Source organism: Leucopleurus acutus, assembly GCF_964270905.1.
Source record: "Leucopleurus acutus genome assembly, chromosome: 2".
In the NCBI taxonomy this organism is placed as follows: Eukaryota; Metazoa; Chordata; class Mammalia; order Artiodactyla; family Delphinidae; genus Leucopleurus; species Leucopleurus acutus.
The window spans coordinates 65,861,672-65,889,077 of NC_139143.1; the positions used below are offsets into that span (position 1 = coordinate 65,861,672).

General features: G+C 40.2%; 1 protein-coding gene across 1 annotated transcript; it reads right to left on the reverse strand.

Moving 5' to 3' along the window:
• Positions 1-1,182: 1,182 nt before the first annotated feature.
• Positions 1,183-25,093, reverse strand: FMO1 (flavin containing dimethylaniline monoxygenase 1; the record flags this gene model as incomplete). Its single annotated transcript, XM_082833061.1, is given in 10 exon segments — positions 1,183-1,525; positions 3,103-3,175; positions 3,692-4,047; positions 5,762-5,956; positions 8,925-9,043; positions 9,047-9,081; positions 12,330-12,492; positions 15,298-15,486; positions 24,954-25,021; positions 25,024-25,093. Coding segments are annotated over 10 exon segments (1,602 nt in total). The 5' UTR covers positions 25,085-25,093.
• Positions 25,094-27,406: the final 2,313 nt, after the last annotated feature.

Below are 27,406 nucleotides of genomic sequence, written 5' to 3' on the forward strand. Positions count from 1 at the left end.
TAGACATGATTGATTAAATCATTGGCCATTGGTGATTGATTCAACAGACCTGAGTGGATGAGTCGTTACCTGCATCTCTACTTACCTATAGAGCTCACTCTCTCCTGATTCCATAGTTTTTGAATCCCCTCCATTATGCAAATCATGGACCTCTCTGTGAGGTGAAGTTTCCCATCAAAGCCCAGCAGTGATGTGAAGTGAAGGCAAAACCTTTTCTGGCTGAGTCACATCCTCACTTATGCAACTGTGAGAGAGAATCCAGGGTTGGTGTAGTTTGGTCAAAAACTGCTTCTGACATGATGTTTGCTTTTGCTCTTCATTTTCTGTCTTTTCTTTCTTATTATCGCTCTATTAAAGACTTCTTAGCTGTGTCTTTTCTGTAATGAATTCCAGTTGGATTTCATTGACTCTTAGAAGAGGCAGCTGTTTGCCTCTTTAAGCAAAGCTGTAAAGGTGTATGTGAGCAGGAGGTGTTTTTCCTTTGGGTGCTGGAGGCCGGCTCCAAGAGCAGGTGGAGATGGGTGTTTTCTGTGGAGTAGATCTGATTGTGGTTGTTATTACGCCAGCTGGAGGCCCTGTTTTGTTGCAGAGTGCATTCTAGCGGAATGAGTACTCCCAGGCAAGTACATTCCTTTACAAACACTCCAACGAAGTCATCGAACCCTCCCATCCTTTTATGGCCATTATTAATAGGCTCCTTATCCCCTTCTCTCTTTCCCCCAATTCTTAAAAAGAGAATAAAAGACCACTTGAAATAATTCTAGGCTGTTTCTTTCTTTTTATTTTTAATCAGCTGATATCATAAGAGCACCATTTTAGTACAACCAAATCTTTTGTGAAATAGGGAGTTTTAGTTGAGATCTGTGAAAATAGAAAAGAGGTCTAAATGCTCAGAGTGCTGTCTGGGACAACTCTGTCTTCTAAAATGAAACTTGAACCTTCCAGCAGCCTTCAAATGCACAGAAACCTTGGTTATCTTCCTCTAGCATTAGAAGCAGGTGGAGTTGGGAGACACTCAGGAATACCAGCGGTGGCCCTCCAGCCAGCCAGGGAAGGGCAGGGGGTGGCCTTCACTACTCAGATATGGTTTATAGCCGTGAAGGCAATGCTGTTGCAATGGGGGAACCAAAGCACTGTCCATCTACGCTGTGCATTTGACAATCCATTTAGGTAATCTTTTATTTATAGGAAAATCAGGAAAATGGCCACAAGCAAAGCTAGAAAGCTGAAGAGTTTAAGTAAGCTTGCAAAGAGAGAAGGGGATTCTTGTACAACTCTAGTTTTTGTGACCTTGAATGTTTGGTTCCACAGGGTCATGATAGCATTTCTGGCTCCTTCCCATTTCCCTGGGCCGGTCAAACGGGACTGGTATGGTGTGCATGGGCCGAAGAAGATGGTCAAAGCCAGGCGTGGATCTGTCAGGAGCAGAGAGAACAGGTTGGGCTTTGCATCGATATAGGTCAGGAGTTCATCTATGCATGGGATATAATGGGATTGTAAAGCTTTGCAGTAACACAAGCCAAACCTTTATAAAAGGAAGATTGGGATAAAGGGGAAGACAAAAAGATTAAATAATGATAACCTTAGAGCAAGTAAAAGTGCCAGAAGTAAACAATGATGGTACAAAATTTGGACTGGCTTCTATATTCTTCCCTCCATGCCCATAGCTGTCTAATGGTCTTACAGTATTATTTAAATACAAGGTGGATTCCTTGAAAATATACTCTGTACATATGGTGCTCCAAATGCTGATAATGGATCTCATATTACTTTAGTTCTGTTGTCAAATGATTAGCAATTTCTAGAAAAAAAGATTTTATATGATTTTACTATTCCTAAATCTTTCTAGAACTCAATTATTGCTTGATTTGTATAATGTGAGAACCCACAAAAATCATAGGGTGGAATTCCCTGTAATGCTGGTATTAATCCCTAATATCATTGACTGACCTACGTGACAGAAGCTTTTACATCACATAGTTCTAATTAATGATTTATGTTATACTGGAATTCCATAATGGATATCAGGTCGTATCCCAGGTTGAGGATGAAGAAGAGACCCCTAAAGTGCTTTTGGTATTTAGCACTTTGACAAGGGTAGAACAACACTGAAATTTGGAAATACCTATGAATGAGAAAAGTGATGTTTCTTAAATGCAGTGATTTTAAAACTTTTTTATTCTGCCGCAGAGACGCTTTTTTTTTTAAGTGAAAATTTATATCAAAGTCTGAAACAGATAAACGGTAAAACAGATAAAACCAGAGATGTTTTAGGATTAGGAGTCTGGAAGGGGCAAGTCTCCCTCTCCGCTGGCCATCTCCCTTCCATTATCCCTGGCCCTTGGTGGTAGCCAAAGAGCAGAGCACAAGTGGAGACCTCTCCTCTAGAGAAGGTGTCAACAAGCTTATTATGCAGAAGGTTCTAGATGGTAAATACTTAAGGCTTTGAGGGCCATATTAGGGTCTCTACCTCAACTATTCAACTCTGCTGTTGTAATGCAAAAGCAGCCTTAGACAATTTGTAAATTAATGAGTGTGGCTGTGTTCTAATAATACTTTACTTATGTCACCGTGATTTGAATTTCATATAATTTCCACATATCAAAAAATCTTCTTTCCAATGATTTAAAATTGTAAATGAGAAAAATAGATGGTCGGTAGATTTGGCCTATAGCCCTATTTTGACTCCTGCACTAGAGTAGTCATCTGAATAAAAACAATAGAGCTGAACACAGATTTTTTGAAATGAATGAATGAGCAGAACTTTCTGGTGTCAGAGCGGATAAACACAACAGGTTGCCTGCTGATTATGGATGAAGGTATAGAATAGTATCTGGTAGATGAGGATTAATTATATTTTGGTTTAGAATCTAAACTCCATGTGCTGCTAGATGACTATGGTCTAAAGTGATAGTCTGGGACATTAAAACCTCAATTTCCCTTTCTCTTCTCCCTCCTTAAACAGGCCTAGTTTTTTTTTTTTTTTTTTCTTCTCTAAATCTCAGGTGCTTCTCTTTTCTCCAATGTAACTCTCACCTTTCTTTGCTATTGCTTTACCAGTTTTAGTTATGATTCAAAAAGAATGCATAGTACTTAACTTACCCACTGGGCTTGGTTTTTTTTCTTGCATTAACTTCCTCTATCATGACGCTCGATGGTGGTAATTTATTAACACCTGTAAAGCAAAACAAGTAAAAAGTGCAATTTAACTTTAGGTTTCAGTGGTTACTTAGCAGGTAAAGATACTTTACCACGGATCATATTTTATTTTTAGTACCCAGCTAGTCATCTGTTCTTCTGGCAGAAATACTAGCAGCCTAAGTGGATGGCTGTGGTGATAAAGCCATCAGCTGAAGAGATAAGTGTCAGAACATCTCACTACTCATTTGATGTGACGGACCCTCACAACTGGCTTGACTGGATTTTGTCATTCAATTGATTGAACTTTTAAGTTTTAATTGAACTAGTTGATTCAGGCAAAATAACAGGTAGACACAGCTGATATTTTTTGATCCATGATTTATCTTTTGTGCTGGTCATGACACAAATTCACTGTGATAGTGTAATTTGGTGAACAATAGATGACTTTGCGTTGTTTTAGATAGAACCTGGGGAAGGCCTCGAAATTTCCAGTATCCAAAATAATATGGCAAACTGAACGTATACATCCTGCTATTGCTCATGCACTTGCCTTTCAGGACCTGAACAGTCCATCGAGCTTGCATTTCCCCTGTGGTTATCATGGAACCCAAGGGTTTGATGAGGCCAGTAACAGCCAGGGTTGGCTTTTGCAGATGTGCAGGGAAGATGTACTTGTACAGTGATGCTTGGCCATCTTCAACTTTCACCACAGTCTCATGGAGGAAGGGGAAAGCAAAGGTGTATCCAGTGGCAAAGACAGTGATATCAATGGGCTCTTCCTTTGGGGTGTTGTTAAATACAACAGAGTTTTCCTTCACCTCCTTTACGCTTGGCTTGATGAGCACTTTCCCAGTGATGATACGGCCTGGGAGCTCATTACTTAGCACAGGCTCTCTTAGTTGTGTCCTAGACATAAACACGGATGGGGAAGAGACCTGCCAGGGACCAGTCAGCCAGCCCTCTCTCCTCCTTCCCTTCTTCTCATTCTGGGACTCTCCCCCCCATTAGGCAGGAGGTGCCAGTCTTGGGAGAAGTTACCTCTGTGGGATCATGAATGACCAAGAAGGATGATGGGATATGCTTACCATTTACTACAGTTTAGAAGCCTGAGGAGAAAGCGACCAGAGCTTTCTCTAGCTCCTGCTTCTCTTGTTGAATTTCAGCATTAAGCTATCACTGTCACTTTAGAGAGAGCTGAATGCTGAAGGACCACAAGGGAGACTGGGGACTTCTATATCTGCTGAGAACTGCCGGAAACTCTCTCCTCCATAGGAAGCAGCTATACAAGGGAAACATGCATGTGTTTAAAAGGAATAAGGGCAGGATTATCTTTTTCTGCCTATGCCTTTGGAATCACAAAACAAACACTTAGCAAGATGATTTTAAGTAAGTGAGCCATTTTTGGCTTATGGTGAATGCACAGAAAGAGACAATATGATAAAATGGAAGGAGCTTTGGAGCAGGAGGTAGTAAGGGTGGCCTTGTGTCCAAATGTTTATACTTAGAGCTTGGGAAAGTCATTGGGTCCCTGTAGGCTTTCTTTTATGCAACTGTAAGATAGGGACACTAACATTTGCCATCCTTAGTTCATTGGGTAGGACGAAGAACATATGAAATAGTATATATTTAAGAACTTTGGAAATGATAAAGGATTAGCTAAATCTGAGAGAGAAGAGATTACAATTCCTCAGGCTCCTTTTATATATTCTGGGGTTTATGGGATTAAATAAAATTCTTTATAGCTGCCATTCAGGCTGTCATTCTAAAACTTATGGTAGAGAAAGCTCTGGTGAAAAGAGTTAAACCCCTAAGAGGCCTGGAGTTAAGAAATAGAAGAGGGTAGGAATAAAAAAGGAAGGAAAAAATGCAGGGAGAGAGCAAGGTATACGAGAGAAGGATGAAGAGAACCAGAGGAATGAAGTACATGTAGTAGGAAGGGGGCTGCCTGCATATCACTTGTGGCTTGGGTACCACCTGATCCCTGCTGGTGCAGAGTGGAATCTGGAGGAAGATCAGATAGGATCTCCAGGCTGTGGTGCCACTCTGGTAATGGAATGTCATTGTACAGACGCAATGAATGAGAAAGTAAAACCGTTGGTTCTTGTTAATGGGATAAGTCATGGGTTGTAACTGAAAGGACAAGACTGAAACCAAGGTCATCTTGACAAGGAGAAGGCACTGCCCTTAGAGAGACATGGGGAAGGATTCAATTTTTCCAACACAGTGACACGGGCAAGTGTGTTGCTTTTGTCAGAAGAGTCATAGACAAATTGTTCCCTTTTGATTGCTGCCGCTGAGGTTTATGTAACTTGCCAAGGTCACAGAGCCCACTTAGTACTAGATGAGCTCCGGCAAGTGACTGAACTTCCCTAAGCCTTAGCACACCCACCATGAAAGGGAGATTATACTACTTACTTTAAAGGGCTGTTGACAATTATGTGTTACATAATTTCACTTACCAAGCAGTGAAAAACAGTTAGCTATTATGATTAAGTAATTTGTATGAAATTTTCCTTCACCTTCAGTCATGTTGTCACATTATTGCCTGGTTTGGATACGCCACTGGAAAGATCGAGGCCCCTTTCTCCCTAATAGCTCTCAGCAGACACTCCATATTTACCTGTCTTCTGGTATTAAGCCATAATTTTCACGATTGAACCAGCTGTTCATCCTTCTTGCTATCAACCAATTCACAACTGGAGTTGGGAGAGAATTTCTGAACACGGTCTGAAATCGCATCACGAGCACCATGTCCCATGGGTAGCCTGAGTCAAAGACCTGGCTGATGACCCACGCCCAGGGGTGTTCAGTAACTCTAGTAAATGGTAAGCATATCCCATCATCCTTCTTGGTCATTCATGATCCCACAGAGGTAACTTCTCCCAAGACTGGCACCTCCTGCCTAATGGAGGGGAGAGTCCCAGAATGAAAAGAAGGGAAGGAGGAGGGAGGGCTGGCTGACTGGTCCCTGGTGCTGAGGAACACCTGGAAGCAATCAAACAGGTCACCCGGTTTGACACAGTGAACAGGGCTGGCTCTGTCAGAGATTCGAGAAGTTTTGTGAATTGAAAGGCACCAAAAAGTCGGCCACCCTCAAAATACATCCCTGACAAGACACTTTTTGCTCCTCTAACCCCCACTTTAAAGTTATTCTTTTGAGATAATGGTTTGAATATCTAGAGTATTCAAATGCCTTAGAACATATTATTGAGCACTTTTTATCTGTCAGGCTCAGTGCTAGACACCATGGTGAATTATGTATTGAGGCTGGCTGTAGTGAGCTTAGAATCTCATGTGAGAAGTAAGTGAACAGGTGATAACAACTTTGTATGCTAATAATTGTAAACGAGAACAGGGCATGGATGCAATTGAAAGTTGTCTGCAAAGGGTTTTGACACAAACCATTGTTAGAACTTACAGTAAAATTCAGTAATACAACTAGTTTCGGTGGGTTTGTTTGTTTTTGTTCTTTTGACAGATTATCTGGCTACTTGAGTTTACCTGCTGACTTAGTTCACTAAGCTAACAGTTGTTCTGGTACCTATACAATAAGGAGTTGTCTGTATAACTGTTTAAAAATAAAAAAAAATTAGTCAAAAATCTGTTGCTTTGCAGATACAAAACAACTGATTTAATACGTGGGTTTTCTCCCAACAAACTGGGGCATCCACAGCTGTGGGGTGACCACAGCTGCAGTGTTAGTGGTTTTTTTTTTTTTTTTTTTTGTGGTACGCGGGCCTCTCACTGTTGTGGCTTCTCCCGTTGCAGAGCACAGGCTCCGGACGCGCAGGCTCAGCGGCCGTGGCTCACAGGCCTAGCCGCTCCGAGGCATGTGGGATCTTCCCGGACCGGGGCACGAACCCGTGTCCCCTGCATCGGCAGGCGGATTCTCAACCACTGCGCCACCAGGGAAGCCCCATTGTTAGTGTTTTTATTATACATCTGTTTGACCTTATAACATGATGGAGCAGTATGGTGGCAAGAACTATGAACACATCAGTGATTCTGACATTAGACATATTTGCACCTGCCTCTCTTTGTCATGATGCAGAATCGGATATGGCATTTCGGTAGATATGAATTATATCCTGAAGCAAGGGGAGTTTCTTTGTCGATATAGAAATGATGTGTGCCGAAGCATGTTTTCAGATTGAAGAAATTTCCAGTGGTTAGAGAAATAGAAATAGTAATATGTTACCCACATGTGGTGGTCATCATGGATAGGCCTGTGTTAATTTTTGCTTCAGAACCTCCTTTCCCTTCCTTTAGGATAACTCCACCAAATTGCTGTCTTTCCAAGTCAATCAATTAGTCAATCAATCAATCGAGTTCCTTTTTGAAAATTCCAGAAGGGAACACACTCCCAATTCTTTTTCTTCAGAGCTATTTCTACTCTTGCAATTATTGATCTAATGATTTATATTTATTTATTTGACATCTGTTTTCCCCATGAGTATATGCTCTGTGATAGAGGGAATCTTGTTTGATTGTTCTGTTTTCCAGTGTATCCCCCATGCCTGGCATAACATTCGGTATAGTGGAATTCAACAACTAATATTGATTTGTTGGCTGAATGGCTCTCAATGAGTTTATAGCATAGTTGGAAAGAAAATACATACCATAAAAGGTAATTAGCAATACTAAGAATTAAAAGTGCCGACCGAGGAGTGTAAATTACAATTATTACATAAATTCATACTAGCGAGAGATCATTTTGTCTTGGGTTGAGGTATCTGGGAATGTAAATTAAATTGTAATAAAAGAGAAAAGGGCACTGCAGAAGGGAGGGGTGTGGTGTGAACAAAGAGGAAATTAGAGACTTGGGAACTGGAAAGGGCACAGAGTAGACCTGTCAGCGTGCAGTTGATGATCATGTGGGAAAATAGTGTGGGATAAAGTTAAAATGGAAGATTTGGGCCAGATTATGGAGACCCCTATAATGCAGGGCTGATACATCTGCAAACTGTAATTTTTATTTTTTTAGGTAAGGGGGAGTTAGTTTTTTTTAACATGAGTGTCATAATGAGAGCAGTCTTTTCAGAGGATTTGCTTGTTGGTGCTTGGGGGTCTGGATGGATTGTCATGTGTGGGGGGATGGACTGGGGTAGGAGTGCGGGGACTCAGGGTAGAATTAGGAGCTGGGGCTTTGAATGGAAGAGACTAGGATTTGAGGACTGGCTCTACCACCTGCTGGTGGTATGCCTTTAGGCGGGTTATTTAACTTCTCTCAGTCTCAGTTTCTTCATCTGTAGTCAAGGATACTAGTACCTACTTTGTGGCTTGTTTTGATAATTGGTTGAGGTAATGCAGTGAAGCATTTAGTGCCATTTTTGGCACAGAGTAAGCAAGCCCAATAAATATTGACTATTTCCATAATTATTATTAGGAGGACAACGCAATAGACTCAGTGGGAGGTGGTATGGACCTGATGAGGGTGGTGGCAATCAATAAGGAAAGGAAGGAGCAAATGGGAGATCTTAGCAAGAAAAATTGCTAGAATTTTCTGACCTATGGGACTGAGTAAGAAACAGATGTCCCCTGTAGCTCTTTTTGACTGGGAAAATGACAAAAATAGGAAGTCAGAGAAGTTGGATTTGGAAGAAAAATGACACCTGGAATTCACAATAACATTTATGAACATTCAAGAAAAAAATACCTAAAAAAATCTGTTCAGTGTATGTGTGTGTGTTTTAGGAATTTTTTTTCCTTTCATCAGTTATCATGGTGTCAAATACTGTTTGCCTGAGGCATGTGTCTTAAGATAAAGCTCCTCATTAGGTAACATCAAGAATGATACCTTCTTTGCCACGTGGCTGGCCTCCATAGCAATGTGTGTGCCAGAATTCCCCATTCCAATCACAAGAACTCTCTTGTCTCTAAATATATCTGGATGTTTATACTCTCAGCTATGAAAATACTGGCCTTTAACAGTATTTATACCTATAGAAAAGAAAGAAGTCAAATAGAAAATTTATAAGACTAGTGAATGAAACATACATGTTATTCAGTTAATAACATCCTTTTGACAGATGAGTTAGGTTGTTTTCATAGCATACTCAATTTTAAGAAAATCTGAAACATGAATACATAATTATACAAGGTACAGAAATTAATGGGTGATTATTTATTTAATGGAAGTACTTACTCCATCTCACTAGATAGGCCTCTAGTTTTACTTACTAGATGATTACTAAGTTAAAATATCATGGCACTATAGAAAATTTTCCCCCCAAACCATTGTGGAGTTCAAGGTTTTGGAGCATAAGCCACCCATTATCCTTGCTTTGCCCTGCAATAAACCTTTCTCTAATTAAAAAAAAAAAAATCATGGCATAAAGACTTATTAAGCTAAAGTGTAAGAAGTCATTACCTTTCAAAGTTTGACAGAAATCAATGGGACAGAAATATTCTATTTACTAATATTTGATCTATATAGAACTTTTCACAAGCAAGGAACAAGAGCAGAGAAGTTAGAGGGAACTGTGAGTCAGTGCTTCCACTCTATTCAGCAAGCTTTCTTGGATACCTGTCACTGTGCTAGATGACATGGGAAATAAATAAAAATATGGTCCCTATTCGAAAAGATCCTTGTGGGTTCATCTTGGTGACTGACAGTAACTCAAGCTGGGTTTGCTGAGTCAGCCAGAGTTGGCTCAGAGAAAAAGGGATTCTGTTAGTTACACTGGGATTAGAGCTGCTGTTCCAGCTAGATATCTCAAACAGTTGACGCCAAATCTCTTTGAAACATCAGATGTTTGGCGAGTTTTGGAAAATACTCAAGGTTGTGTAACACAATCAAAAGTAATACGTCTTGAACAAAGAAACTTTTTTTTTTTTTTTTTAAGAAAACGTGATAAGACATCTAGATTCTCAGGGGATGAGTATGGATGCTGTGCACATAGCCTTACCAAGGCCCAGTAGCTCTTTACTTCCTCTTAAATCATTAGAAATCTAACATGAATCTCAGTTATAACCCAACCACAATCTAGATCATTTAGAATTTAACAATGACGCAACCAAGTTTAAATATTAACTCAGCACAGGGACCCAATCTGGATCCAAGAACTGCCCGGAAGGGAGAGCCGGACAAGTTTAATGAGAATAATAGAATTATTCCTGAATGTTAGATTATCTTAGATTCTCACTGGATCAGGCTGTTTTGGACCACAAATGGACAAAAATGAGACTCTGTGGCTGAGTCTTCTACCAGGCTAATACTTTCTCCACTTATATTACAGGAGAAGAGAGCAAGAACTTTTATTAGGTGAAGTGGTTGTGTTAGTAAACACAGCTGAATGTTTATGGTATCTGAATTAATAAAATGAGTTACCTTGGGAAGTTATATATTTATTCCAGCTGTAATACCTATTATTTTTACTAAGACATCTGGGAACACCTTTTATGGAATTGCCTCCAGAACTCATGACATGTACTTTTGAATAACTTCAATGAATTTAATTTTTGTAATGGTTAACAACTACCCTAGGGAGTATGTACAGACCAAGCAAGTCTGCTGTGGGGCAGAGAGGGAGATGGTGAGATTTGGAGGACTCCATTTCAAGTCTAAAGTCATGAAATTTTAGTGCTCAAAGGCTCCTTAACAATAATTTAGCCACGGATTTTAAGTGAGCAATTGGTAGTGGCTGGTAAGATGGATATCGAGAAGGACGGCAAGTACTGTAGAGTTCTTTTTGCTTGATTTGTGATGTATGCTATTGGGTAAGGTGGTCCAAACCCCTCAGTTTCTAGGAAAGAAAACCGAGGCTTAGAAAGGTTAAGTGGAAAGCCCAAGATTATATAGCTTGTTAATTGTATAGCCTAGAATGTATACCTCCAGGGTCCCAAGCTCATCCTATTTAAACTGAGTACATTGACCTCATTGCTTTCAAGGTATGTTTTATCCTAATCTGACCTGACTTGAGTAACATCTGGGGGACAGATCCAGGATCATTGGAGATACATGAGTTTGTTGTAAAATGAGTATTGCTATCACTCCAGGTCATATGTAGATGTGATTCCTTCACTGGACTCCTATAAAACTCTTTTCATTCTTTTCATGCAGGCTATGTGTTGTCTTATCCACCTCTGTATTCTTAGCATCTTGTGCAATATATCGTAGGTGCCGAATGAATGCAGTGTACTCTCTATGTCATGAAATTTTCCGGATTCTTGGAGTGATCCTGTACCAGGTACTCCTTCCTGGGAGTCTGGAGTACCTTGCCTGCTCAGGGATTTTTCTCTGTAGGCAAGAAAAGGGTCGGGTGGTAAGAGTTCATTGTTGAATGTGTTCAGGCCGAGGCTGTTGAGTCTTTCTCAGGGACGGTGAAGAGTTTTCTGCACCAGGAAGAAGACTGAACTACATTCCAATTCAATGATTATAGTCTATGGCAGTTTTCAGGACATGCTTTATCTTAACTTGACCTGACTTGAGTAACCTCTGGGGGCAGACAAAGGATCATCAGAGGTATGTGGGTTAACTGTGAACCAAGCCTTGGGGTCACTACAAGTCATATTTAGATGATTCAGAGAAAAATTTCCTAAAGTTTTAACTTTTTGAATCCTTTACGGCAGATGAAATAAACCAAACCATTGAATTTTCTATTCCCTCTGAGTTGTAATCCAATTGAAATTTGACACAGATTACCATGAATCATGTTACAAAAGCCAGATAAAGAAACTGAGACATAAAGATGTCTTAACTTGCCTTCTAAGGCTCATGCCCCTACTGACTATTAATCCAGTGCCATAAACCTCTGATCTAGGTAATTGCTATGACTCATAGAAACAGACAAAAATCAAGTTACTTTTTCCTTTATTCACTGATTGATCTCTGCGGCCTCTACACTCATCTTTGTCAGTGCACCACTGCTGAGGCTCACAACTTGTCTAGGCCTCCCAAGTCTTAGAAGACTTTCTGAGTGCTGCCAGTCACTTAGGGAGGGACATTGAACTTTAGTGAAGCATAAAACTGCTTAGTAGTTATTCATTCTGCTCTTTGGTACTCATAAGTTGTTTGAAACAGATGAAAGCCAAAAACTGGCCAGATAGTGCTGGTTAGGGAAAAAACCCTCTTACCTCACAGCTTAACTGTTTAATGGAGGAATCAATAGGAATTTATTTCCAGACCAATCCAGTGTAAGGATGGCTCCCATGAGACAAACTAAGGTCAGTTGCAGAAAAGTCTATACCTGGAAAGGAGTCCAGTGGCAAATATGGGTTAGTAAGAAAACTAGTGCAGACCATGACAGCGTCAAAGATGGCTGACTCTTGCTTCCCTTCATGCAGAGTGACTACCTCCCATTGGCCGGTAACAGAAAAATCTGGACGTTTTGTTACACTGAAGACTTTAGTCTGAAAAAAGAATCATAGACATGGTTAATAGTTTTCAAGTTTCCAGTAAGGGCCTGCTGGCTGACGTGCCAATTGACATTTCGAGTGTTCTAGAGAACAGATGAAACATAATTAATAAGCATAACCCTAGAAATCAAATTGGACTATCAGATTGATCATAATTTCCCGGATGGAAGTATTCTAAGCTTCGAGTTGTAGAGGGGTATTTAAGAGAGGTGGTGTGGTCCAGAATTTTTAAGTGATTTCCTCAAATTCTCACAGTGAGTGATAGAACCAAGATTATGACTTAGGTCTTTCTATGTTTTAAAAATTATTTTTCTGTTATGTATAGTTCTCATACACAACAGTTCCTTTACAACAGCTCCTTTAATAGAAACACGGATAATATTGAATATATAATTGAAAATATAAATTTGGTCCCAAGTACCTTAGTTTATGAAAGGTCTTATAGACTATGATGTTGAAGTTTTCCCAGATCTAGGCAACTACTGAAAAGTGCTAACTTTGTGGCTGAATTTGTTGGGAGTTGTCTAAATTTCAAATACAGTTGATTCTTGAACAATATGGGTTTGAACTGCGGAGGTCCACTTATATGTGGATTTTTAAAAATAGTAAATATTACAATACAACAGGATTTGTAATTGGTTGAATCTATGGATGTGGAACTGTGGATACAGAGGCACCTGGGAAATGGAGGAAATGGGAATTTTCCACTGTACAGAGTTGGCGCCTCTAAACCCCCATGTTGCTCCAGGGTCAACTGTGGTCTATTTTTGTTCTCATGGAGTACATGTATATCCATGGGTACTAGATTCTGATTCAGAAAATACATAAAAGAAATTTACAAGTCAAGTTTAAAAGCATAAATGAGCCACTGACCAAGAGACTTTGCTGCCTTGCTTTCCTCTTCAGTTTTCGAAGAAGACAGACTTCTCAAGTCCCTCCTAATGGTTCACTGTCTGGTTTATAATATTTGAAGTGCTTCTTGGCTTCTACATTTGTATTAGCAATTGTCTTTTTAAAATATAAACTTTCAGTTAATTAAAAAAACTTTCAAAATAAATTTATTTTTATCTTGAAAATAATGTGTTCATCATTGAAAATTTGGAATGTATAGAGAGGAAGGAAGAACAAAACCTCTTACAGACAGCTGCTTGTGTGTACTTTCTTAAGACTTTGGTGAACATCTAGTTTTTTAAAGTTATTTTAAAACAGGCTTGGGAAACAGGTAGTAAAGGAAATGCTTCAGATTCAGAAATTCTGATGCATTAAATATATTTTTTGTGGACTATATCCATTGACTATGGTAGTGTTTTATTTTTATTCTGTCCCTTGGAAAATAAGGAAGTGGGGTGAAATATTCTTTGGACAACTGGAGTACTTTTATTTTTCTCCAGTTTTATTGAGATATAACTGACATATAACACCATATACGTTTAAAGTGTACAACCTAATGATTTGACATATGTGTATATTGTAAATGATTACCACAATAAGTTTAGTTAGCATTCATCACCCCACATAGTTATCATTTTATTTTTTGTGATAAGAACGTTTAAGATCTACTCTCTTAGCAACTTTCAAATATACAATACAGTACTGTTAGCTATAGTTACTATAGTGTATATTACATCCCCAGAATTCATTTATCTTATAACTGGAAGTCTATTACTTTTGACTACCTTCACCCATTTCCCTTCCCCATCCCCCATCTACTTCGGGCAGCCATCAATCTGTTCTCTGTTTCTATGAGTTTGTTTGTTTGGTTTTTTTTGATTCTACATATAAGTGAGATCATACAGAATTTGTCTTTCTCTGTCTGACTTATTCCACTTAGCATAATGCCCTCAAGGTTCATCCATGTGTTTGCAAGAGACAGGATTTTCTTCTTTATTTACCATGGCTGAATAATATTCCATCATCCTATCTATCTATCCATCATCTGTCACATTTTCTTTATCCATTTATCCATCAGTTGTTTCCATGGCTTGGCCATTGTAAATAATGCTGTAATAAACATGGAGGTGCAGATATCTCTTCGAGATAGTGACTTCATTTTGATCAGGAGTACTTTTAAGGTTGTGAATGTGAATCTTATATGGTACTTGTTTTGGTCAATCTTTCCATTCATGTTACTTTCTCTGTGTAATTCTCCAAGAATTCCTTACTATCCCCATCTCTGATAGGGAGGGTAGTAGAAGGGAAACACATGGATTTCCATGTGTTTCTTGCAGAGGAAGGAAAAAAGGAAGAAAGAAAGAGGAGAAAGAGGATATATTTTTTTGCCTTTGTCCTTCTACCTACCTCCTGTCTCTGTCCTCTGAAATGGGAAGGGAGGTGGGTATGGCCAATGAGAAAATATCAAAGATTTTTCTATTCCCTAAGATACCTAGAAAAGATTTCCTTCAAATAGTGACATTCTCTTGTGTATAGGCCAGTGCACCCATCCATTCATATAAAGGGATAGTAAAAAGAGAGTACCCAGGAGCTGACAGGAAGTTCTCAATGTCCCTGTGTATAGGCATTTGGCCCAAACTGAAAATCTGGTTTGACAATTTTAAGGTCCATTTGGATACTTGGTTGTAAGCATTGCAAACTAAAAGTTTATACATACGAATCCTTAGACAAAGTATCTCCAGATTTACTTAGGGTGATTGTAAGTAAAAGGGGAAAAGGAATCCAGCCTGGTGTCAGCAATCTTGCCAGTTCATTATCTGATCTACAGAACCTAGGGTAGAGAGAGATAATAGAAAATAGGTAGCAAACACTTCCTGACTACTAACTGACGTTTTGTGCCTTTCTTACCTTGAATTGAATGCATTTCAGAAGGTTGAACTGGTTTGCATACATTTTGAGATATCGCAGGAATACAGAATTTGGCACATAGTTTGGATAATCTTCTGGGAATGGAAAGTCTGGGTAACAAGACATCTCCTTGCAGCTGTTGGAAACCACAGACTTGTAGAGGCTGGCTCTGCCTTCTTCAACATGTTCCTGTACAAACAGTGCATGCACATGAGTGTGTATGCATGTGTGCATGTGCATGCACACACATGAAATGGATGTTAATTTTTAGACATTGAACCATACAATTTACGTATGCTACCTGCTACTTTCTAATGGAATTTGCTATCCTTACTTGAAAGATGATGAATATTGGACCCCACTATGAATATCATAATCAGAATTACAGTTTCATTTATTACATGCTAACAAACCTGGGATAAACTCACCTGTCCAGGTTCACACAGCATCACTGCAAAATACAGGAGAATATGGAAATACACCAGAGTCAGGAAGTAGTATCTAGATGATGAACGATTGCTTTGGTTTCATGAGGTATTGTTGAAAGGATTATGGAGAAAGGGGGTTCAGATTATGAAGGATTTTGTATCTGAAGTTAAGGAATTTGAATTTCATAGAAATTCATGGAAGTGATTCATATTAAATTTTGAAAAGATAATTCTGGTTCTACAAGAGATAACTTAGAGGGATCTGGAAAGGAAGGAAATGAGGCTAGTTAAGAACCTGAAACACAAATCCATGCGATTGCCAATGAGGGCCTGAGCAAAGGCAGTGGCAGTTGAAACTGAGAGAGATGGGATTTGTTAGGTGGCAGAAAGGTAGAATGCATAGGATTGTGAAATTGTTTGGATTTAAGGTTTGGGAGAGGAAGCAGGTCAAATGTTTCCAGATTGGACAACTGTGAGCATGGCAAAACACTAAACAATTTCCCACTCCAGTTTTGACTTGGGTAACTAGCAAGTAGCAACATCTCAGACAACTACTACAAGGTTGAATAGTGGGCAGTTTTAATTATTCATTTAGGTATGTACATTGCCTCTGTCTTTTAGATGTATCATAAAGAATTGTTCTAATTTCAGTGGGAAAGTCCTTAGTATTTTAATATTGTTTACCATCTTGTATATGTATAGTTCTTTTTTCCTGTGAAACAAAAATTATTTTATTTATGTGAACAAGTAGAAATGTGAACTTAAACCTCACATATGGAGAGGACTTACTTTGTTCCCTCAGAAGGTTTGAGTCTAGATCTGCATGAAATATGTAGTGATAACAGAAAATAAAATTATAAACATACCTTTGTAGTTTGAGTTGATACCGATCTCATCAACTGATGAGTTCACCTTATCTTGCTTATTTGTGACTCCACATCTGACAGTCCCATTTATCCAGAATAAATCTAGAAAACTGGAATCTAAATGGCTTCTGAGAAAGATGACTATTTAAATCCTGATCTTTCATTCTGTAGGAAGATCTAAAGCAGTGCTACTCAAAGATGTAGGGACTTCCCTGGTAGCACAGTGGTTAAGACTCTGAGCTCCCCATGCAGGGGGCCTCTGTTTGATCCCTGGTCAGGGAACTAGATCCCACATGCATGCCACAACTACAACTAAGAGTTCGCATGTCTCAACTAAGACCCGACACAACCAAATTAAAAAAAAAAAATTAAAAAATAAAAGAAGCAAAGATGTAGTCAGCAGAGCCAGACCAATATGATCTTTTTACTACCAGTCTATGACAATATAAATACAGAAGGTGAGAGTAAGCATCTAGAAACTTTTATAGCTATAATTTGACATTGCTCAGTATCCAGGCATGTGGATTCCTTCATGATGAACGGGACGTAGATCAGTCTTGGTTTTGTCTAAGTCACGTGATGAGTTGTGTGGGATTTGAACTGAGTACTAGTAATGCGGATAAGACTACATTACAGTGTACGACATTTTAAAAAAATTAATTAAACAAATTTTATTTATTTATTTATTTTTGGCTGTGTGGGTCTTCGTTGCTGTGTGTGGCCTTTCTCCATTTGTGGTAAGCGGGCTTCTCATTGTGGTGGTTTCTCTTGTTGCGGAGCATGGGCTCTAGGTGCGTGGGCTTCAGTAGTTGTGGCACACGGGCTCAGTAGTTGTGGCTCGTGGGCTCTAGAGCACAGGGTCAGCAGTTGTGATGCACGGGCTTAGTTGCTCCGTGGCATGTGGGATCTTCCCGGACCAGGGCTCGAACCCGTGTCCCCTGCATTGGCAGGTGGATTCTTAACCACTGCGCCACCAGGGAAGTCCCCAATGTGTAACATTTTAAGGTTAGTTTGAAAACTGTTTTCCAAAAGTGCATAAAAGCTATAATTATTTTATTTCATTGAAAGATAATTGATATTCACTTATAATTTTACAGAATAAATGATCAGAACAGACTATTGGTAAAGGACTGAAGTTAAATTTTAAAAATACAGCACTACTTGCTTCATTTTGGATAGCAGTTAAAAAAATGAATATCCTGAGCTTGCTGAGGTTTCTTTAAAATCTTTTCTTCCAGTTCATTCTCATATTCACTCATATGAATATTCTCATATTCATTTCTCTACTATGTGTGTTGTTAAGCAAAATTTAGAAACAGTTTAGATATATGTTATCTCTTGGGAGGAGTGCTCTCATCCATCCAGTCCAGATTAGGTAAAATGCCAAACAAGAAGCAAGCTTAATTATCACATTATAAACCTTAAGTATTAATATGTACAATGTGTAGTGAAAGTGTGCCTACAGGTGTTTAATATGGAGAACTGATATTTCACACATATGGTTTTGTTTAGCAAAAAGTTACAAGTGTAATAGTGATTCTCTATAGTAGTTGCCTTGTGCACACTTTCAAAGAAGTTTGAATTTATGTTTTGAAATTTTTCTGTTTCATTTTCACCTTTCTAATAGTTCATTTTATTATATTTTACAAATATGATTGTCTATAATTTCTTGGAAATTAAAATAAACCCGATTCTTCTCCACAGTTTGAGAAGCACAGCTCTCTAGATTTGTGCTTCTAAATCTTGTTAAGAATTGCTCGGGGAATCTTATTAACATGTAGGTGCTGACTTAGTAGGTCTGGGTGAGCCTGAGTTTCTGTATTTCTCACAAGCACCCATGCAGATGCTGCTGGGTCACGGACCACACTTTGAATAACAAGACTTTAGAGCTGTCTTGCCCAATAGGAATGTGATGCAGGCCACACATGCTCTTTAAAAATTTCCAATAGCCACGTTAAAGAAGGTAAAAAGGAACAGATGGAATTAATTTTAATGGTATATTTTATTTTACTCAATATATCCAAAATTTTATAATTTCAATGTGTAATCAATATAAAAATTATTAATGAAGTATTAAAACTTTTTTCTCATATTAAGTCTTCTGAATCTAGTATATACTTTACACATCTGAATCCAAATGCTAAATTTTCTCTTGAAAAAGTGGATTTACATACCCAAATTGTTAACAAATACACTTAAAAATTCTCCAATAACTGAACTGAGTATTGGTTTTAAAATTAAAATGAATTAAAACTAAATTAAATAAAAAATTCAGTTCCTTAGTCGTATCAACTGCATTCCACAGTTACATGTGGCTGGTGGCTACCTTATTGGACAACACAGATTTAGAACATCCTTAAACTTGAAGCCAGGTATTAGAACTAAATTTAGTGCTGGTTTGGTGTAGTTAAAAGCGATCAAGTTTCCTCTGGGTTATAGGAAAAAGAGAATGGGAATAGCTCTAAAGAGCTGTAATATTGAGAAGTTGAGAGCAAACAGAAGGGGAAGAAACTATAGTAAAAGCAGAAAAACATCAGTTATAAACATTCTGGGGTCAGTTTGTGTATGACCAAAGCTCCCTCACTTTTCTCTGGCATCTGAGAGCCTCACATTGTAAATAATACTATGTTAAAATCGCCAATTTCTAGTTAACAACAATAAAAGGCTAAATTTGGAATACATACTGTTAAAAGGGGGGTAGAGATGTGCATAATATAATTTTGTAAAGATTTCCATAAAAGTAGTTCAAAAACATTTAAAACATTTTATAATGGCATGTTTAAAAATCAAAGAGTAGTAGAGGCTCATTGGAATTGGACAAGTCAGGGAACCATGGGGACCTTAAAACAAATGAACCCACAAACAAAAATAGAAAAGAAAAAAAACAACAACTCTGCTGCGCAAAAGTTTGGAAAATAATTGTAAAGGCAGGAAGAAGAAAACCTTCCAGGAAACACTGAAGCATGTGAAGTAATGTATCACAGATGCCAGCTGAGGAGAAACTGTAGCTTAGTATGGAAACCTGGCCTTTAGGATGGAATCCAACACCACTTTGCTCTGTCTCTCTTTCCTCCCACTGATTGTTTCTCCTGGTAAAATACAAGGTCTGGAGTGTTTCAGATATATACAGAGAGTACGAGTCTGTGCCACTTCTGAATGGGGTTTGCAGGTCCTAAGCCCTCCCCTCCAGTGTTTGCCTCAGTGAACAAACTGCCCCAGTGATTCTCAGGCCCTGCTGGGACCCCCGGCTGCAGGCACTGTTGGCATTGTCTCTGTGTGTGTGCCAGTTACCCTCTGTGTGGCACTCTGCATGTAGAAGCACATTTTTCCTGAGAATTGATGGGGGCACTTAGGGGAAGGATTTTTGTCTTGAAGGTAAAACTGAATGAGAGGGGAAGGGAGATGGATTGTACAGAGGGGAAAAATAATAAAGGCAAGAATGGAGGGGTTTCTGGCTTCCTGGTCCACTTGGTCCTGCAATACCATGGGAAAGACGTCATATTCACTAGAATACTTCATGGGATTCCATGGACAGTCCAGGATTTGCCTGCCCTTATTCCTGAGCTGTGGCACAGACTCTGGAAATGCATGGAGTATAGTTCTTGTCAGCACAGACCACGGAGTCAGACAGCCTGGGTTCATATTCAAGCTCTACATTTTTAGCTGGGTGACCTTGGGAATTTTCTTAACCTCTCTGTGTCTCAGTTCCCTCTTCTATAAATAGGAATAACAATACTACATAACCCCTAGGATAAAATGAAATGATAGTTCTAATGCATTTAGAATAGTGCCTGGTAAGCTCTCAAAAAATGTTAACTGTTATTTGTAATATTCTTCTTCTAAAATTACTGTGGAAATCTACTTTCTCAAGCTTTGTGTCCTCTAGAGAGGATTATAGGCAACGGGAAGAAACCTTTGTCAGGTCAGAGGTTTCTCCTTTCTCATTTAAAAAATAGATATAAAATGATAATAAAAGTCACTCCTATATAGATACATAGAGACATTCTCTCAATGCACGACATTCACAGCTCTTGTTCTTTTTTTTTTTGGCTGTGTTGGGTCTTCGTTGCTGTGTGCAGGCTTTCTCTAGTTGTGGCGAGTGGGGGCTACTTTTCATCGTGGTTCACGGGCTTCTCGTTGTGGTGGCTTCCCTTGTTGTGGAGCCCGGGCTCTAGGCACGTGGGCTTCAGTAGTTGCAGCACGCAGGGCTTAGTAGTTGTGGCGCATGGGCTTTGTTGCTCCGTGGCATGTGGGATCTTCCTGGACCAGGGCTCGAACCCATGTCCCCTGCATTGGCAGGTGGATTCTTAACCACTGTGCCACCAGGGAAGTTCAGCTCTTGTTCTTAAGAACAATTACTTCCTTCTTTTCTTCTCCTTTGAACAGCCGGAACACATTTTACTTTGTCACTTCCTCTCCCTATGGAGAGTCAGACTGTCTACAATCTGTCCAGAGTCTGTAGATCTGTTTTCAGATCTACAGCACAGGGGAGCTGTGGGAACCTCAGAGGAGATTTGAGGAACCCCCAAGAGGTTAGGGACCTGTCAGGTGTATCCCCTCCAAGATAATATGAATTCAATAAATGTTTGTTTAATATATGAATAAAAAGAAACCTACTAAGATTACTGAACTTTTAGAAATAAGACTTTTAAGAAGAAGTAAAATGGTACCCAATTAACAAATCATTTCAGCCCCTGTAAGAATCAGGCTTAACGTGCCTAAAGAAGAAATAGCTGAAGAATTCCTTAGTGATTTAAGGGGGTGAAGTATTACACTTCATCATTGCCCTCACTGAATCTAAAAATATGTGGTGTATGAGGCGCATAGTAGGTGCTCAATAAATGTGGAATAAGTGAAAGGTTACATGTGCAGAAGAAAAGACCTTGATGCGCGTAAGGAAGCACGTCATTCCAGGGAGGATTATTGTTACAGAGGTGTGATGGGTGAAGCAGAATGTGTTTCTATCAGCGTAGTATAATTTCTTCTAGAGGATGTCAGTGTGGTTCTACATTAAGGCTATTTCTCAAGGCTCCTTCCTATACTAAAATTCTCTGAGAGTAATATTAGTTATGAGTGACCGAACAATTCCTGACATTTTATTTCTTCAAGTATTCCTCTACAATCGAGATAATCAGCCAATATCATTACGTTTGTTCTAAGCCTCCCTTTCCTCTCAAGAGTCTGAGAGAGTTGGTTGTGGAACAGATGTTCCACACTTAACCTCCTGCTGCCACTTGAGTTGGTGGTCACAGGTGGGTTCTTTATCAATGTATCCCTTTTCTTTTTAAACGATGCCAACCCCTCCCCCGCCCCAATGAAGGATGGACTTTCTTTTCCATTGCAACCTTTGTCTGCTTCCTCTCATTTTAAGACTGTGGTCTGGAAGAGGCCAGAGTTATGCCCGTGTGAGTATCGAATTAAGTGCAGTAGTTTATAATCTCTGTAATGTTGGGGGAACCTCTCTATTTGTAAATGGAAACCTTCTCCGTATGTGTTTTATTGGGTTTCTGCAGTTTGCCTGTCTATTTTTGTATTATGGCCCCTTTCACCCAGAACAGGCACTAAGGATCCCCCTTGTACATTTTCTGGTAAGCACAGCCCTTGCCCGAGCAGACTCTGTAATTCTGCAGGTTTTGAATGGGCCACTTGCTTTGATTGCAAAGACACCTCTAACAGTCTTTCATGGTGTGTGTGTGCATGCGTGCATGTGTGTGTGTTTGTGTGTGTGTATCTGCTGGGGTAGAAGGGGGAAGGGATGTCTCTAGAAAGACCCGGGAGAGTCATAGCATTTTAGAGCTGGAAGTCCCCTTTAAGGTCACTTAGTTTAGAGATTTTCAATCAGGCTTTAGAGGAATCTCAAGGTAGTACAGAGGTGCCTTAAAGAGGCTGCTGTGTCAAGAGAGGGCCGCTGCTGAATGAAGGTGGGGATGGTTTTTCCTGCCTCCCAGGACCTAGTAATTTAGCTTTTATCTAATTTTTAAACTGACTCTGCATTCTTACTTTACAGATGAGGTAATGGGGACTGAAACAAGTTGTTAACTGGGTACCATTTTACTTAGGCTACTGCTGGGTCACCCTTTCTCATCCTTTTGATGTCCTATCACGTGCCTCACAAGGGCCTCTATTTTTCTTTTTCCTTCCCCTTCTGTCTCTGAGAAAAGTGTGCCTCTCCACTTTTCCGAGGCAAATCCTTCCTCTTGGGCCTGCAATTCCACTTCTTCCTTTTTCTGCCAGGATCTTGTCTCAATTTGGGCTTACATATTCAATCATTTCCTATCATCCAGATATTTTCTCTTTACCTGTAAACATATATGGGTCTTCCTATCATGCAAACAAAACAAACACAACAACAACAGCAAGACATCTTAACTCTGCTCATCATCCATTGCTTTCTAAATTGCCCAAACATTCAGCCACTGTCCTCCCCTTTCATTATATCTCTTACAAGTACCACACACACCAATAAGCTCTTTTTATTTTCCAAGCATGCCTAGTACTTTTTCTTTACGGTTTCCTACCTGGCATCTCCCACTCAATCTCATTTGCCTGTTGAAATCCTTCGAAGTCCACCACACACTATCTCCTCCATGAAGCCATTCTTGGCTTCCCTCAAGTGAATGTAATCCTGACCTCACTTAAATACCCATAGCACCGTTTCTGACTTACAAGATCCTGCCCTTTTCCCATCAGACTGACAGCTCCCTGAGGCAGGATGACTGTTTCTTATTTTTGTGTCCCTCACAGCACTTTGTGCATAGGTGTTTGACCTGCCCAATCACACAGCCAGTTGGGCACAGCTGTATCTAGAACTCATTTCTCTTGATTCTTACATTAATAGTTTTGTGTGTGTGTGTGTGTGTGTGTGTGTGTGTGTGTGTTAATAATTGGGTATCTGTGATTTATATTAGGAGCATTTTTGTCTGGTATGCCAAGGTCTCTGGGCTTACTTTTTGCTTTGGTTGAGATTACTTTAACCAAATAACTCTACTCTGGCAGTTTTATCCTGGAAGCTAACCCTCAACCTCAATGGAGTAGTAGTACTTATCTGGAATACTGTGATAAGAAGGAGTCTGAGGCTCATTAGGGGAAGGGTATAGTGTTTGATTAGCAATGTTTTCAATGGGCATGAGAGGCTAGAGTTATGGCATTTGTGTCAGGTTTCTGCTCCCCTTTCGGAATGTATGTGGTTTGAATCATGGGAACAGATGTTCTCTTTTCCCTAGGCCCCTTGGGGAGGTCTCTGTGCATTGACGGTCACATTTGGTGGTTGGACACATTTCAAGATACGCAGTTCTTCTTTATGTGAGCCAAGCTGGTCTATGCTGGGACTAAACTAGGAACCTTGGCCTCTCTGGAGCTTTGCTCACTGAATTAGAAAATAATTACTTTATTCCTGTTCCAAGTTCTACCCTTCTATAATAAGGGAATGCTAAGTGTTGCTTTCTCTCAGTCTCTTAGGACTCTGAGGCCAGGATATCTGACACCTTGCTCCTTTTCATTCTTCCTGCCTGCTTTCTCCTTAGCACATTTAAAGCTCACGGGATATGTTCCTGCTCTCCTGAGAAGAAGGGAAAATAGGAGGTTTGGGGAGATCTGATGCAAATGACTCCCTGGCTGAGCCGTGGAGCTCACAGGGTTTCAGTGGCCTCCAGCAGGGCCCCTGTGGTTTCCCTGGACCCCAGGCCAGTCAAGGGTGGTCTTTATAGTTGCCTTTCCTCCTACCTCACCCCTTTTCCCTCTCCAGTGCATACTGTAGTCCTGAGAATATTATTATTTTTTTTGCTCAGGCCACAAAAATATCTCCAGACTCCTCACATCCTTCACTTCTGATTGTTCTTGACATGGATTGGAATTGCCTGGACAACAAGACCTTGAGCATAGGACTCATCCTGCATTGAGTCTTGTGTCGCTTTACTTCAGATAGAGCAGAGCTGGAAAAAGAAGCATGTATAAGCAGCTCAGTCTTTCAGGCAGAGGCAGAAATTCCTGTGCTGTGTTTATACCATTGCCCAACACTCGAGTCTCTTGCTTCTGACCCCCAGGTTCTGCTCCTGCCCTGCTTGTCCTGAGTTTTCCTGGCTTGTCCCAGCCACCCCATCCTCTTCTACCCTTCGTAGGCATCTTTATTCCTCTTGGCCCCATATGAAGTTTGCAAGGTGGCTGATGCACCTCCCACCCAAATTCAGGCTATTCCCTGCTTCTGTTTTTAAATCATTTTCAATGGCCCTTTCTGTCCCCCCGTTCAGCAGATGTTTCTGGCGTCTATGGGCACCAGCCCTTGTGGAAGAAATTCAATCTCTTTTTGCGCCAGTCCAGCCCTTTTCCAACGGACACACAACAAAGCTGTCAAAGCCCCACTTACGGTGAATCTCCACAGCCCCCCAAGGTCGTCGCTCCTCTCGAAGCAGGTGGGCTCTAGTCCTTCTCCGGACAGCGCTTGATGGAGGCCAGGCCACTGACCCCAGCTCCCACAGTTGCAACTCGCTTGGCCATGCTCTCCCGCGTGGGGACAATGAAGCAGAACCTTTTATTCACAAGTGAAAGCCCCACCCCATCCTTGGCTGCTCTAGCAAATCAGGAAAAAGAATTTGAAAGATTAAGAGATTTGCTCCATTCGAATCCTCTGTAGCTGGTTTCTGGTGTTGTGAATGTGAGAAGAGAAGTGTTCAGGTCACTGGTTTAACCCTGTGCTTGGTATGTTCCCACCCCCTCACTCGGAGCTGGTTCTAAATTATAGTACGACTGTTGTCAAGACTAGCTTTTGGCAGAGTGGCTGAAATCGGATCCTTTAGTGGATGGAGTTTTGCATTCGGGACTGTGCTGCTACCTCTAGCCTCCCTCCACTCCCCGTAGAGTGGAACAGAGCAGCAGACCAGGAAATGATCACCTTGTCAAACATGGTGTTTCATAAACATATGAAGCTGAAGCTCAGATTGGTGTAGTGTTGTGACACAAGGCCGCACAGCAGCTGGTGGAGCAGAGCTGGGATGAGGAACGAAGACACCACGACCACCACAGGTGCTGCTGCAGCACTGCCCGGGCCAGTCCCAGCCCCTGGCATCCTGCCAGGGCTCCGGCTGTGCTGTCCATCCTTCTACCTGCTGCCAGTGCTTGGTCACCAGTGGAAGAGAGGGTGTGTGGTGGAAACGTAGGCATGGAGAATCATCCCTCCTCTCTCCATCGGATCCTGATTCATTTCTAGGAAGCCATTGTGTCATCAGTGGCACACGTGGAGGATTGTCTGCTCCTGGCCATGAGTTAACATGAATTTGTGAGAATGCTGAGAGGCAATAGAGTGTATTGGTTAAGTGACCAGACTCTGGACCAGATTCCCTAGGTTAAAGCTCAGTCCTGTCAGTTACCTCTCTGTGATCTTGGGCAAGTTATTTAACTCCTCTGTGCATTATAAAAATGGAGAAAATGGTAGGAGTTTCCGTGCGGTGTTTTGTGAGAATCAAGTGAATCAACACATGGCAGTTGGCTTAGCAGTGTTCCTGGCACTTAGAAAATGCTCAATAAATAGAAGCTATTGTTAACTATAAAAACATTTCCCCAAATTGGCTTCCTCTTCTGCCTTTCCCATCAATGAGCCTCTGATCTTTTAATTCCTGTAGCACTTAGGTCAACATGTACACCTTTAACACTATACCATGTGATTTTAGGTGGTGTTCTCAAATATTTTTTTGTGAAAAATTTTCTCTCCCCAAGTTAGTAAGTTTTTAAACCACATGGGTCACAGAGTAGATGCAAAAGCTACCCCAAAGACATTTTTTTCCTGAACATTTGCATTTTCTTGTTTCACAGATGAGCTGTCTCCGCAAAACTGATATACATCTTTTGATTTTCAGGATTGGGAAACGAGAAGTAGTTCGACTATAGAGCCTTCATCTGCTTTGTTCTCTGCTGTGGCCCCAGTGTCTAGGGCTGCACTTGGAACATAATGTAACTGATGCTCAACACCCATAAATATTTCTTGAATGAAATGAAAAGGTTCATTTTTTTCAGGTGTCATGTAAAGGTGTTACAGAGTCAGGTGCTTCCCTGTGGCAACTGGATCTTACTAGGGAAAAGCTAGTAGCCTCCCTTTGCGAGAAGTCATGCTCTGGATCCTGGTAGAATTGCCTTGGGCTCCTTTGTAAAAGAGGATATCTGTACTGACTCTTACTGCAAAGGCCTGATGCAGTACCGTATATATTTGCCTTTAAACATTTGAAGAATCATCATGGACAGAAAGATTAGAATTATGGCCAATCATGGAATCGAAGATGTTATATTCAGGCAAATTTTAGGTCAATTTAAGCACTTTCCAGCATTTCAAGCTCTGATATTTACAGGCAGAGTCTGTATAATGATTTTTTGGGAGATTTTGTAAGTAGGAAATTAACAGGTTATATAGAAAGGGGAATCAAATGCCCTATAGGGTCTTATCAAGCCATATTCAATGATTCATCTTCTGGTTAATTAGCCTTCAAACACCTAATGAGGGGCTTCTATGTTGCTAAGCCCTAGGCAAGGTATCAAGGGAACAAAAGATGAATTAGGCATGATGCCTTCTTTATGGTAGCTATCATTCGAGTGGGGAAGTAAGATTTGAAAATAGGAACAATATTCTGTGTCAGGTGCTAACGTAGAGATATGTCTCAAGTACACTTTGTAGTAAGAGCATGAAGAAAGAGGTGCTAATTCTGACATTGGGATGGTAGGAATGTAACACAGAGGTATACTATTTGCTCCAGGTTTTTTTTTTTTTTAAATCACTATTTATTTATTTATTTTAAATTAATTAATTAATTATTTTATTTTTGGCTGCATTGG